This window comes from Prunus dulcis, chromosome 8 (genome assembly GCF_902201215.1).
Source record: "Prunus dulcis chromosome 8, ALMONDv2, whole genome shotgun sequence".
NCBI classification, from domain to species: domain Eukaryota; kingdom Viridiplantae; phylum Streptophyta; class Magnoliopsida; order Rosales; family Rosaceae; genus Prunus; species Prunus dulcis.
This window is the reverse complement of record NC_047657.1, coordinates 5,371,510-5,386,040: the sequence shown is the minus strand read 5'-3', so window position 1 is coordinate 5,386,040 and position 14,531 is coordinate 5,371,510. Positions and strand designations below refer to the sequence as shown.

General features: G+C 38.0%; 1 protein-coding gene across 1 annotated transcript; it reads left to right on the top strand.

The window, feature by feature from the left end:
- Positions 1 to 2,898: 2,898 nt before the first annotated feature.
- Positions 2,899 to 3,921, top strand: LOC117638202 (NADPH-dependent aldehyde reductase-like protein, chloroplastic). Its single transcript, XM_034373331.1, has one exon. The coding sequence runs from the start codon at positions 2,961 to 2,963 to the stop codon at positions 3,783 to 3,785; it is 825 nt and encodes a 274-aa protein (XP_034229222.1). The 5' UTR covers positions 2,899 to 2,960; the 3' UTR covers positions 3,786 to 3,921.
- The last annotated feature ends 10,610 nt before the right edge of the window (positions 3,922 to 14,531 follow it).

Here is a 14,531-nt window from a genome sequence, read left to right as displayed (position 1 = left end):
ATATTTTAGCATATTATCACAAACACATAAGCAACATGGCGGTTAAGGCATTGGAGGAGTGAAATAGCAAGGGTTTGAATCCCCTTTGCGTTGTGCTTTATTTTATTTTTTTTCTTTTTTTCCATTACATTGATATTTTTGATATTTTCTATATTATAGCGATATTTTGACAAAATATTGCTGAAGTGTGAGCGAAATTATCGAAATTGATATTTTCCTATATTATTGATATTTATATAATATGTGTATGGATACGTTCTGAAATATCCATGACCTAAAAGGACGATAATATCCTCAATGTTTCGTCGATATTATCGATATTTTATATTATGGTCAAAAGTCACTTTTGGTCTCTGTAGTTTGACACTTCAATCACTTTTGACCCTGTAGTTTCAATTCCGTCAATTTTTTCATTGTAGTTTCATATTTGTAGTAATTTAAGCACAATCTTAATTTCTGTCAAATTATTCTAAACTTTTGTTATCTGTTTAGGGGTATTTTGGTCCAAACTTGCATCCCTTCCCCAACAAGCCAACACTCAAGAAAAGTACCACCCAACCCCAGCTAGCCACCATACCCTTGTAACTAACCGCCACCACAGCCTCCCAAGGCCGCCCTAACCCCATGATATCATGGACTCATAGATCTATCTATATTTAACAATTTGTGCAAGAAAAGTAGTGAATGTTAAAATAAATAAATAAAGCAACAAGAACACAATCAACAATTGAACAAAAACATAAGGAACCCAAAACATAATTGGGCTAAAATAAGAGGGGCAACCGATCTCCACAACCCCCACCAAAAGTCCCACTTCCAATCTCTCCTCAATTTGCCTTCTCTCTCCCAACTCGATCTTGTACGTATTGCTTGGAGACGTCAGTCGGTCTTGGGGCAACTATTGGAACATAGCTCTCGGCTTGCTAGCTTATACCTTGTGCATTTGTTAGGGTTGGGGCAGTCTTGGGAGGCTGTGTTGTCATTCAGTTACAGGGTGTGGTGGCTAGCTGGGGTTGGGTGGGGACTGCTCTTGACTGTTGGCGAGTTGGGGGAGGAGATGCAAGTTTGGACCAAAATACCCCTAAATAGATAACAAAAGTTAGAATAATTTGATGGGAATTAGAATGGTCCTTAAATTACTACAATTATAAAACTACAATGGCAAAATTGACAAAATTGAAGCTACAAGGTCAAAAGTGGTTGAAGTGTCAAATTACAGGGACCAAATGACTTTTGGCTGAAATTGTAAGAAAGACTTGGAAATTTGTCTTGAAACTTTGGAGGATGTTTATTTAGTTAATTATCTATTCCTTTATCACGAAAAATTGGAAGGAAATCCATTGCATGATGGGTTTAATTGATTTAAGTTGATTATATAGCGAGCTGACAAACACTACGAGTATAGAAAATATGTAGTAATTAATGAAAGAAAATTAAACACACCATAATCATTAATTTATAATGATTTACTACAATATTTTACACTTTATACATTGCATGGTAAGATAAATGAGTGACTTAGTAGCACATAGATTCCTATAAAGTTCAAATTTGAGTTATTTTCACTAATACCTCTTGAGATTTTCAGCTTTTTCACAAAACTCCTTGAGATTTTAGAAATTACAAGAACACCCTCTTAAGTTTGAAATTATTTTCACAAAACTCTTTTTCATTGATTTTTCATCCAAAGATGATGATTTTATACAAAAAAATTCTCCAAATGACAAAGTTGCCCTTTGAGATTAGATTGCATATACTTCATTGAGGTTAATTTTGTCATTTGCATGCTTTTTTTTTCAATGAAATCATCAATTTTTGGACAAACAATCAACAAAAGGGGTTTTGTGAAAACAAACTGGAACCCCAGGTGGTGTTCGTGTAATTTTTGAGACTTGAGGGGGTTTTGTGAAAAAACAAGAAACCTTAGGGTTGTTAGTGTAAATAACACTTCAAATTTTTCATTGTCTTCATCATCTTGATATTATCGATATTATAACAATATTTTTGGCCAAATATTACTGAAGTGTGAGAGAAATTATCGACATCGATATTTTCCGATATTATTGATATTTATACGATATGTGTATGGATACGTTCCAAAATATTCTTAATTCGAAAAAACGATAATATCCTCGATATTTCGTTGATATTATTGATCTTTTAGACTATAAGTGAATGTAACCCAATTATAAGTAAACCGCTCAAATACAAAAACCCTAAAACAACAGTGGTATCATATCATTATAGAAATACAAATGTAAAATATAATCAGTCAAGTATCATGGAGTTTTTAAAAATTTGTACATAACAATACTTATCAACACATACAATTTTTTTTTTTCTTTTCTTAAATCATGTAAACTTGTCATGTATGCGAATGCGATGTCGCAATTCATTTGAGACAAAATAAAAGGCATCTTGTTAAATAAACATCCCCTTATGTTTCATTTTACGTTTCCACGGTTTTCTTTTAAATATCATTTTTTCTTCAAAATTTTACCAATATTGATAACTTGTAAAATATTTCTATAATTTTGAACCCTCGGTATTTTATTGAAAACCACCAATACTTAACACCTTGGTAGGTAACAAGTTAAAACCTGTAAGGATATGGTAATTGGGTCAAAATAAACTTGTGGTAAGAGAATATGTAATCATCAAATACAATGATCGTCCTAAAATTTTCTTTTATGCTTTTTTTTGGTGGTTGTTCTTTTTTACAGCCTTTTTCATTTTACATCTTGCACTTCTAAAAGCTTGTCTATAATTTTCTTCTTCTTTTTTAGAATTTTTTTAAATATTTTTATAATCATTAGAAAAAGAAACTATCAAAATCGTCATCCATGATGTGGCTTATGTATGTGCCTAGAAATATTATTATATAATCCTTGCACACCCAACTCATACAAAACTCATACACGCAACCTCAGCAGAGCAGATCCATCTCCATCTCGCCACCCATGGCTGCTCAAATCACCAGCACTGAAGCCCAAAACTCCTCTTCCTCTTCCTCTTCCCTTCCCCTCAACGGCCGTGTGGCAATCGTCACCGGCGGCTCGCGAGGCATCGGCCGCGCCATTGCAACCCACCTCCACTCCCTCGGCGCCAAGCTGGTCATCAATTACGCCTCCTCAAACTCAACGCAAGCAGACCAATTAGCTTCCGAGCTCAACAGTTGCGAAAATACCCAATCCAAAGCCATTGCAGTTCGAGCCGACGTCTCAGATCCCGAGCAGGTAAAGCATCTCTTCGACAGAGCAGAGCAAGAATTCGAGACCCAAGCCCACATCGTCGTGAACTGCGCCGGAATTTTGGACCCGAAGTATCCAGCTTTAGCCGAGACGAGCGTGGAGGATTGGGACAAGACCTTCAGCGTGAACGCCAGAGGGGCATTTTTGGTATCTAGGGAGGCGGCGAGGAGGCTGAGACGCGGCGGCGGCGGCAGAATCATCGCGATTTCGACGTCTCTCGTTGGGGGGCTGATGCCAGGATATGGAGCCTACGCGGCGTCGAAGGCGGCGGCGGAGACGATGACGAAGATTTTGGCGAAGGAGCTGAAGGGGAGCGGGATAACGGCGAATTGCGTGGCGCCGGGGCCGGTTGCGACGGAGTTGTTCTTCGCAGGGAAGAGTGAGGAGACGGTGAAGAAGATTGCAGAGGCTTGCCCTCTGAATCGGCTGGGGGAGCCCAAGGATGTGGCTCAGGTGGTGGGTTTTTTGGCAGGGGATGCTGCGGAGTGGGTCAACGGCCAAGTCATTAGAGTCAACGGTGGATATGTCATCTGATCAATCAAAGTCATATTAATTTTTCTTTATTGTCTTTCCTTTTATTCCAGCCCACTTTTGTGATTATAATAACACAATCATAATGAATTAGAAATGTTTGTCCCAAACAAATCATAATATAAAACAGATTTGTACACTTTTGAAGGTGTTTTTTTAGGTGGACATAAGGAGATGCAAAATTGAATATCAAATACAAAGCGATAGAATAGAACTAAAATAATAAGAGAAGCACTTGATGGTGAGTTTCACCGGATCACGACGTGGGAGGAGTATTTTCTTCGAAGGACGTAATAGTACCATTATTTTCGACACAGAACGCACCACTGGAACCATTTACGGCCATTGTTCACTTGAGGAGCCATGTGTAATGGTTTTCTTCTTTCTTGTTTTGCCTTGAATAATCTATTAAAAAAATAAAATTGAAAATACAAGAGACATATATAATAAAAAAAATGTCATTAAATTGAATAAAAAGGCTTTTTTTTTTTTTTTTTTGCCTCATCGCCAAGATTTTGACCTCTTCGAACGTTTGTCCACGACCTTTCGACTTCGATGGAAGAGGCCATTTCTATTTTTGCACAAATGAAATTTTGTAATAGAAAATTTGGTGTGAAAAGTGAAAAATATTGTAAGGAGATTAATTTATATGAAGATTTGTTGTGGAAAGTGAATAATATTGGTAGGTATTTATAGAAAAAAAAAATTTCCATAATTTTTACAAATTTTTTAAAAATTTTATAGATATTTTTTAGCCAAAAATTAGACAGCCGTTGGATTGAGCAAGATTTTTTGATTGGAGGCTCTAGGAGATGCCACATGGCTTGTAGCTGTTGGGCTATGTGGGTTGGTGGATCAACGCTGAAGGTGGAACTCGGGCTTGGGGTGGCCTGTTTCCAGGGCAAGGCCCTAACGCTGCACTTGCTCTTAAGGGTGTGATTTTTCCACTTTCTTTTTGTCCACTTACACTTTCTTTTGTTTTTAATAGTTTTTACTATAACAAAAAATGGAGTATAAGTGGATCAAATATGAGTGGGAACATACAATTTCTAACAAAGAAAGTGTAAGTGAATAAAATATGAGTGGGAAAATCAGCTCTCTTAATTAATTAAAAGAATAAAAGTTTCTCTCTCCTTCATCCCATCGCCACCCTCCTTCTCTGGCTTCTCCCATTTTACCATGATTCATGCCATGCCCGTCGCCCCTCTCTCTACCCCACCACCATACCTTTCTCTCTTCCACAGGAACACCTCACGGCCAAATACCCAAGACGCAACAAGCCCCCCACCTTGACATCCCCAGTCAAACCAAACTCAATACCGCCGCCTCGCCACCATTAATAATGATAGAGAACTCAAAGAATTTACAGAGAAAGCAAAGAGGAAATAGAAGAAACAAAGAAAACCACCATGGCTAGCTGACAAGATCTTGAAATCGCAAGTCTTCTTGGTGATCCAGATTTATTCCAACTAGATCCATGTCATACGATCTCAAAGTGGTAGGAACCATTGTTCGATAATGGCATAGGCTGTACGATCTCAGAGTGGGTACGTTTTAGAAATTTGGGGGATTGCAAATTTGGGTTGTTGATTTGTAAAAGAACATCATAACTAGACCCGATGCAGTCTGGAAATTTGTGGGGTGGAGTTCGGATCAAAGCTGAATTGGATTGGATGGGGTTGGTACAAAAGTAAGCAGAGCCATAAAAAAGCAGATCACCAAGAAACTAAAGCAGAGATATAATAGAATTAAAGAAGAAGCTCTCTACTAGCATTAAAAAAAATATATATATATATATATATATATAGGATATAGACTTTGTTTGAACTTTGAGATGGTTTTGTTTTGTTTGAAGAAGAAGCTCTTTATAGACTTTGCTTGACTGCCAAAACAAAGGGCAACATTCATGGATGAAAGGAACCCAGCAAATTCCTCGATAAATTCAAGAGAAAGCCAAAGAAAGGGCATACCTTGCTAAAATCCCAACGGGTGACCTTGAATACACCAAGAAAAGGAACAAAATTGAGAATTTTAGAGGAAAACCACCCAAAGAGGTCCCTTCTAGCACTGGCCGATGGGCTTCTTCAAAGGAAGGGGCTGACGGGGTCGAAATTGACTTGGGCCCTTTTTCCGGCGACTGGAGGTAGATGTTTTCCACCTGATCTCGCTCTCTCACTCAATTTTGAGTCTGCTGGAGAAAGGGAAGAGAGTGAAGAGAAGAAATTGGAAGAAGGTTGGGTCTGGTGCGAGAAAAGAGGAAGAAAAATAAGAAAAATAAGAAAATAATAAATAAATAAAAAGAGAGGAAGAAGGCGGTTGGCATTGGGAAACTGCAAATAACTGTCGGAGCCAATCATGACACGCCGTCATTTTGCATGCGGGAAGAAGAGAGGTCCTCTACAAATACAAATCTGATTTTTGGGCTGGGTTTAATTATTTGGCCCATTCCAGCACCTGTCTATGGCCTATATAATTAAGGGGGCTAATGTTGAGGTCCAAAAAATTCACGGTTGGGACCGAATAAATTCCCGGCCCAAAGCGATATATTATTGAGAAATGACCCAATTTGGAGCACACAAAGGTCTGCCATGCACGAGTCACACTCCATGTGCCATGCCAAATAAATAATCCGTCATGCTAGGAATCGAGATTAAGATTATAAAATGCATTAGCTCTACAAATCCATGCTAATTATCTCGTTAAGCATCATAATTAAAAAACATGCCAAGCAACATGCCATGCCAAGCAAAAAATCATTATGTCACACCCAATCACACTACAAGCCTAAGTGGGCCCAAGCCACTCAAATGCCCGGGGCTTGCTTGAGTGGGTTGTGGTATGGATGGTAATAAGTTGTCATGAAACCCATTGATGGGCGAAGAAACGGAGGTTCCAGGTTGCTTGGAAACCTCGGAACTCAAGCCTATTTCTTAGGCGCAAACATGTGGGTGAGCACAAAGGAGAAAATAGTCCATTACTTAGCCAAAATAGCCCATTAGCTTAACCAAAATTAGCCCAACACCTCAACAAAATAGGCCAACACTTGGTGAGGTTGGCCCATTTATTTGATAAACCAACCCATTATCATAGAAGGCCCATGTAACTAAGATAAAGACCTGCAAAAGCCTCAGCCCCTTGTTGAAAAAACAGAAGCCACGGAGGGAGCAAGATGTCCAATATGCAGAGCTGTTCCGGCACATGGGAAGGAACAAGTTCCAAGCACAAAACATCCAAAGAACCAAGGGATATTAGCGCGCAAGCTGTCAGGAGGAGAGGTACCCTTCAAACCAGCATGTATATCCATTTGCTTTCCTTGGTCAGATCTAGCCATGGAAGGAGGAAGGAAAGAAAAAGGAAATAGCTGAGAATGGGAGTCTTCTACTGAAATAGCTGCGGGAAAGGGCCTTGAGCTCCCAAAAATCCCTGATTTTGTGCAAAAAGACTGAGGAAATTTCACCAAGATGGGAAAAGTCAAGGGAGGAGAAGAGAAAGGAAGGGAGAGACTTGGCAAAATGGGATAGAAGCCAAAAGGGTTTCTTGAAAAAAGATGGCTTCCAAGCGGCTATAAATAGGGCATCTTCTACCCAACAAAATCCATCAACAACCAGAGAGCAAGCTTCCTCTCCTACTTTCAAAACCAGCAATTTTTGTGCTTAGTTCATCTCTTTCCTCCTTAGTTTTCCTTCTTGGCATGCTGTTCTAACACTTGACAGAACCTCTGTCAAGCTGCCGGAAAAGGCACTCAAGCCATTTTCTTCCCCCTTTCCCTCATTGGAGATTGAAACTATTTTTTATTCAATGTTTTTCAGACCTTTAATGGCAAGGTCATGGCGCATGCTCTACTGTATCTTGTTCTTGGTGTGTATTCTTTACATGGTTTTATTTGTTAAAAATTATAGTGTTGTTGAGTTTGTATATCTTGACAATTATTAGCTTGATGACTATCTTTATTTTTCCTTTAAAAGATTAATGTGAATTCTTTTCTTGTGTTTGCTTTCATTTCATATTTTAGAGTTTTTATCACTTTTCAATCTTTTCTTTTTATAAGATTACATTTTCCCATTGTATAAAGTAATTAGTGTTTTTAACACGTAAAAATTTTAGCCACGTTGTTTAGTGCAGGAGAAGCTGCGTAATTGTTGAAGCTGCCATTATGGTTTTTGTTGTAAAAATTTCAAGGTTAAGGCAATTCAATTTTAGTTATGCGTTTATGACTTTTATTGTATATTAGTTTCATAGTTGGTTATTTCATATTAATATTCTTTCAATAGTTAATAGCCACATTTGTATGAAAACTTGATCATATTTGCACTGTAGTATCTTAGGAAAATGGAAAGAGAAAAAAAAAAGAAAAAAAAGAGTAAGTCTTAAAGGAGAAAAAATGATTAGAAAGAGATTCAAATTTTCTGCTGTAAGTCCAGTTTAATGGCCTTGTTGAAATTATATAAAGACAATATCTAGTTTGAGGTTTCTTGTTTGTGGATGTGTGTGTCCGAATCTAACAAAGTTGAAATTCCTTTTATTGTGAAATAAGGAAGTCAGTATGGATTTTCCTCAAAATTTGGCCACTTCCCGATCGAATTGGACTTTGAGTCAAGGTATAAACTTGCTCCCCTTGTTGTGCTTGTTGATACATATGGATTCTGTGATTAAGTTTTTTTACAGATGCTAATGCAATTACCAAAATCCTATTTGGCAATTGTCTTTGATACAATTACATGTATTTTTTATTTTATTCCACATGCAGTGCATTCCATTGATGCAATTAAATGTCACATATTCAATTAACTGCTTCATTTCTACCAATTGGATATTTGTAAATCCAATTGCGTTCCAAGTTTGTATAATATGCATCATTTTGTTTTTATGTTCCATTAATCCAACTGTGTGCTAAGTAAATACTTTGCCATTTGATTGATTGTTGAGAATATGTTTAGTTTTCTCAACTGTTTTTTTTTTTTTTTGTGAATTCCATTGATGCAATTGGATTTGACATGTTCCATTACCTGCTTCCTGTTTGTCAATTGGATTTTTGTGAACCCAATTGCACTTCAATTACTTTGTGTCCAACAATGTTTGTTATTTACTTGTCATTAAGTTATTAACACTTGCAATGAAAGTAAAAGTTAATTGATATGCTAAATTCTATTGTTTTTTTTACTTTTACGTACTTTATCATGGAAGAGAAGAAAAATTAAATAACAGTGGTCGTTTGACATGTTAAGAAAGAACACAATGACAATTACATAGTGCATGTTTGTCAATTGCCAACATGNGCAATTCAATTTTAGTTCTGCGTTTATGACTTTTATTGTATATTAGTTTCATAGTTGGTCATTTCATATTAATATTCTTTCAATAGTTAATAGCCACATTTGTATGAAAACTTGATCATATTTGCACTGTAGTCTCTTAGGAAAATGAAAAATGGAAAAAAAAAAAAAAAAAAAAAAAGGTAAGTCTTAAAGGAGAAAAAAATGATTAGAAAGAGATTCAAATTTTTGCTTGTAAGTCCAGTTTAATGGCCTTGTTGAAATTATATAAAGACAATATCTAGTTTGAGGTTTCTTGTTTGTGGATGTGGGTGTCCGAATCTAACAAAGTTGTAATTCCTTTCATTCTTGAAATAAGGAAGTCAGTATGGGTTTTCCTCAAAATTTGGCCACTTCTCCGATCGAATTGGACTTTGAGTCAAGGTATAAACTTGCTCCCCTTGTTGTGCTTGTTGATACATATGGATTCTGTGATTAAGTTTTTTTTTTTACAGATGCTAATGCAATTACCAAAATCCTGTTTGGCAATTGTCTTTGATACAATTACATGTATTTTTTTATTTTGTTCCACATGCAGTGCATTCCATTGATGCAATTAGATGTCACATATTCAATTACCTACTTCATGTCTACCAATTGGATATTTGTAAATCCAATTGTTTTCCAAGTTTGCATAATATGCATAATTTTTTTTTTATCTTCCATTAATCCAGCTCTGTGCTAAGTAAATCCTTTGCCTTTTGATCTTTGCCATTGATTGATTGTTGAGAATATGTTTAGTTTTTTTCTCTTTTTTTTTTTTTTTTTTTTTTTTTTGGTGAATTCCACTGATGCAATTGGATTTCACATGTTCAATTACCTGCTTCCTGTCTGTCAATTGGATTTTTGTGGACCCAATTCCACTTCAATTACCTTGTGTCCAACAATGTTTGTTATTTACTTGTCAATAAGTTATTAACACTTGCAATGAAAGTAAAATTTAATTGATATGCTAAATTCTATTGTTTTTTTTTTACTTTTAAGTACTTAAATCATGGAAGAGAAGAAAAATTAAATAACAGTGGTCGTTTGGCAATTACATATTCATTTTTTTTGAAGAAAGAACAGAATGGCAATTACATAGTGCATGTTTGCCAATTGCCAACATGACGTAGCTGTGCTGTAGCAAAATAAAGGAATTTTGTATGAGCTCGGTGACGTAAGGTAAGGCTAAATTGAAGATGAGAGTGATGTGGGAAAGTGTCATATCCTTCTTTAAAGTGACACAATTCAAGAACGCCAAGCATCATGCAATGCCAAGCGAAAAATCATTATTATTACACCTAGTCACGCTATAAGCTTAAGTGAGCTCAAGCCACACAAATGCCTGGGGCTTGCTGAGTAGGTTGTGGTATGGATGGTAACGAGCTTTCATGAGGCCTATTGATGAGCTGAGAAATAGAAGTTTTGGGCTGCTTGGGAGCCCCAAAATTCAAGCCCATTTCTTGAGCTTAAATATGTGAGTAAGCATAAAAAAGAGAAAAAAGCCCAACACTTCAGGAAAAATTAGCCAATCATCTCAATAAAATGGTCCATCACTTAGGGGTTTGGCTCATTCCCTTAATACATTAACCCATCACCTGAGGAAGGCCCAAATAGCCCAAGTGGTTTAGAAAATATCCAAAAAAATCTCGAGCACATGGTTTGAAATGAAACCACGATAGAAAACTAGGAGATGTTTGTACGCTTAGAAAGCTAGGAGACTCCAGCACATGGCCAAAGACAAACCAAACGCAAGCTATCAGAAAAACCAAGAGATACTTAAGCAAAACACTCTTCAAACCAGCGTGCATACCCATTTCTTTTCCCCTATCAGATCTAGCCATGGAAGAGGGGAGAAAAGAAGGAAGAAAAATGGCTGAAAATGGAATTCTCTCACTGGAACAGCTGCAGGAAAAGCCTAGAGCTCCCCAAACCCTGTTTTTGTGTGATTAGGCAGGGAGAATTTTACCAAATAGGATGAGTCAAAGGAAGAGAAGAGAAAGGAGAGGAAAGATTTGGCCAAATTGGATAGAAACCATTAGGGTTTCTTGGGAATGAGAAGCTTCTAATGGCTATAAAAAGAGGTACCTCCAACCCATTAAACTCAACCAGAGCAGTCAAGCAACCTTATTCTCTAACTGCTAACATCAAGCCCAAGTGCCTCACCTTCTATCTCCTTCTTCTTTATCCTAAGCAACACACATCTAGAGAGCAAGCTTTATCTCTCACCTCCAAAACCTCTGCAATTTTCGAGCCTCATCCTTCTATCTCTCCTTGTTTTCCCTTTTGGTAAATTGTTCCAAAGCTTAACAAAGTTTTCGTCGAGCTATCGGAAACTACTCAGCATACCCAATATACTCCCATCTCCCTCTCTCTCTTTTTAACAAACCAGCTTAGAATCCATTCCCTTTTTACTTAGAACCCCTGCCTTTCATAAGAATTCACAGCTCTCTCTCTCTGCTTATGCTAAACTCATGATTGTTTTGCTCCTATGCCACAAGCCTCTCATGCCAAGCTAAGATTCTACCTATAAGCACTAAGAATCTATCTGTAAGCAGTTGTTGCTTTTGTTGGTGAAGATAACCAGGATGCTTCCTAAGGCTTCACTACCCTTTCAAAGCATTCTTGGGGCCTGATTCTTGAACTCAGGCACAAGGGGTAATTTCACATGTCTCTCTTTTCGACAGCCCAAGCCCATTCGTTAGGCTGCTGGAATAAAAAGAACCCCACATAAATTAGCGACTCAGCTGGGGATTAGGCCATTATCTTTACCGATGCCTCCAATGAAGAACACCAGAAGCAATACCATGTCTTCCCAAGATGAGCTGGACCACGGTGACTTGGAGTCAAGGCAATATGCCTCTCCTAGAGAGGAAGAACGTGCAAGTGGGGGAGCTTTCACCCTCACGAACCTTGTTGCAGCCATCCATGCAATGAGGGAAACCCAAAGGGTGATGGCAGACAGAATCAAAGGGCTAAAAAGCTCAGTCTCCAAGCCAAGCAAAGAAAACGAAAGACCTCCCCAAGAGGAATCTGCTGCTGCCGAAAAGGGTTCTAAACAAAAGGGGCCACATTTTGTTAGCCAAGAAGATGTCATCGTTATGCTGGAGAAGGAGCTGAGTCGAAGCTAGGAGAATTGGAAGTATGTCCCTTGGCCACCATATCCATCAAGCCTACTCTAGTAACCGTATCCTAAAGGCTATAAGGCACTAAGCTTTGACCTTTTTGATGGAAGGAAAGGAAGCCCGAGAGAGCACGTCAACTGTTCAATTGATACTTTGGGACCACATGCTAGTGATCATAATCTCCGTCTCCAGGAGTTTTCAAAAAGCCTTACCGACCGTGCTTATTCGTGCTACACAACATTGGCACCAGGCTCTATTTGCTCTTGGGAAGATTTGGCAAGAGGTTCTGTAAGAAATACTTCCAGCATGAAGAAAGAGTTACTACCACTCAATTTAACAACACTCCCAAAAACACGGGGAAGATCCCGTGGACTTCGTGCGTAGGTTCCGGGACCTAGCTCTAGACTGCTATGATAAGAATGATGAAGAAGCACGTGTCGAAATTTACATCAGCAACATCATGGCAGATTACAGAGCTTATTTGGAGAATATTGGCATCAGCCAATTTTCTCAGCTGCTGGAAGCAGTAAGGAAAACAAGCATTTCAGTCAAACTAACTGGGCAGGAACCTTGGAGGAGTGAAGAGGAAGAAGCACACTAGACATTAGATGAGGATGAAAAGTCATCTAGTGACAACAATTCACGCAAAAGAAAAGACAAGGAGACGTACCCGCCACTGCCGTGCGAAGATGAAGTCTTCCATGCCTTTCTTGATACCATGTTTGCTGATAGTGCAATCAAACCCTCTAGGCCCTACAAAGTCCCTTACCAGAGAAGAAAAGTGTGATCCTAGATACTGCCGTTATCATCAGTTTGTGGGTCATCCAACCACTACTTGTCAAACTTTGAGGAAGATCTTGCATGCCGAGATACATGACGGAACTCTTGAGCTGCCCTCTAGGAAGCAAGCTTTTGACAAGGACCTCTTGCCAAAACGAAGGGGAAAAGAGATGGCTGCTGTCATTACATGCTCTGATGACTTGCTCGACGATGATGTATTGTGCCACCCATGGAAGAATGACCCAAAGCCATCAAGGGCTATTTGGGAGTCTTACGGAAACATGGAGAAAGCCTATTAGCATAAATATTCAAAATCCTCGAGCTATAACACCACATGGCTGCTTGCTAATGGATGGGAGAATGGTTCTAGCAGCGAAGTATTCACACTGGACATGCTAGAGCCAACTGCCGTAACCTCTCATAACCTCACAGAAGTTGAAGAAAGTGTGATAGGTTATGAGCCTCCAATTACTCTCTGATCAGTTGGGTTATGAGCTGCATGCAAGTAAAGCAGTAGCTATGGCTCTGTTAAATATCTCTGCAGAGCATGGCAGCCTACTACAATACATGCCAAATACATGGCAATCTAAGCCACAAGCTTTGATGCTATTGAAAGACATGCACACTCCTTGGCCCTTTCATACTTGGGGGCTTAATTTGATTGGAGTATTCATCAATGCAAAATGGCTCACAGCCTTACTATTGCTGAGTTGCTTTTGCACCTATCCTTTTGTTTTTGGCTTTTCAAATTTATTTCAAAGATGAACTCTTTTTGTGTTTTCACCATATGTTTTCACAACTTTTGTAGAATGCACCAAGAAGCATCCCATTGCATAGCAATATGCAGTTTCATTTTAAATAACTACTTCTAGTAAGTGGTTGCCCAAATCAAGGAGCATCCCATTGTGCGTAACCAAGGAGCATCTACAAACCTTGTAAATGGTTGCCCAAATCCTGTAACCTACAAGTTTAAGGAGCCTCTTTACAACATTATGGTACCCTTTTATCCAAAATATTTTAACACATGTCCTAAAACTTGTAACCCCTTATATTTACTAGAATATAGACCCAATTTACATCTCCAAGGTCCACATTTGCCAATTTCTTGTAATGTGGATACATATCCTTATAAATATGGGATTTACAAAGTTATGGATTGCATGAACCCAAATGTTGTAATATAGGTGCCAAAACTTGTAAATGGTTACGTAAATCTTGTAACCTACAAGTTTACTACAAGTTTAGGGAGCCTTTTTACAACATTATGGTACACTTGTATCCAAAATATTTTAACACATCCTAAAACTTGTAACCCCTCATATTTACTAGAATATGGACCCAATTTACATCTCTAAGGTCCACTTTTACCAATTCCTTGTAATATGGATATATATCCTTGTAAATATGAGATTTACAAAGTTATGGATCGCATGAACCCAAACGTTATAATACAGGTGCCAAAATTTGTAAATGGTTACGCAAATCTTGTAACCTACAAGTTTAGGGAGCCGTTTTACAATGTTATGGTATATTTGTATCCAAAATATTTT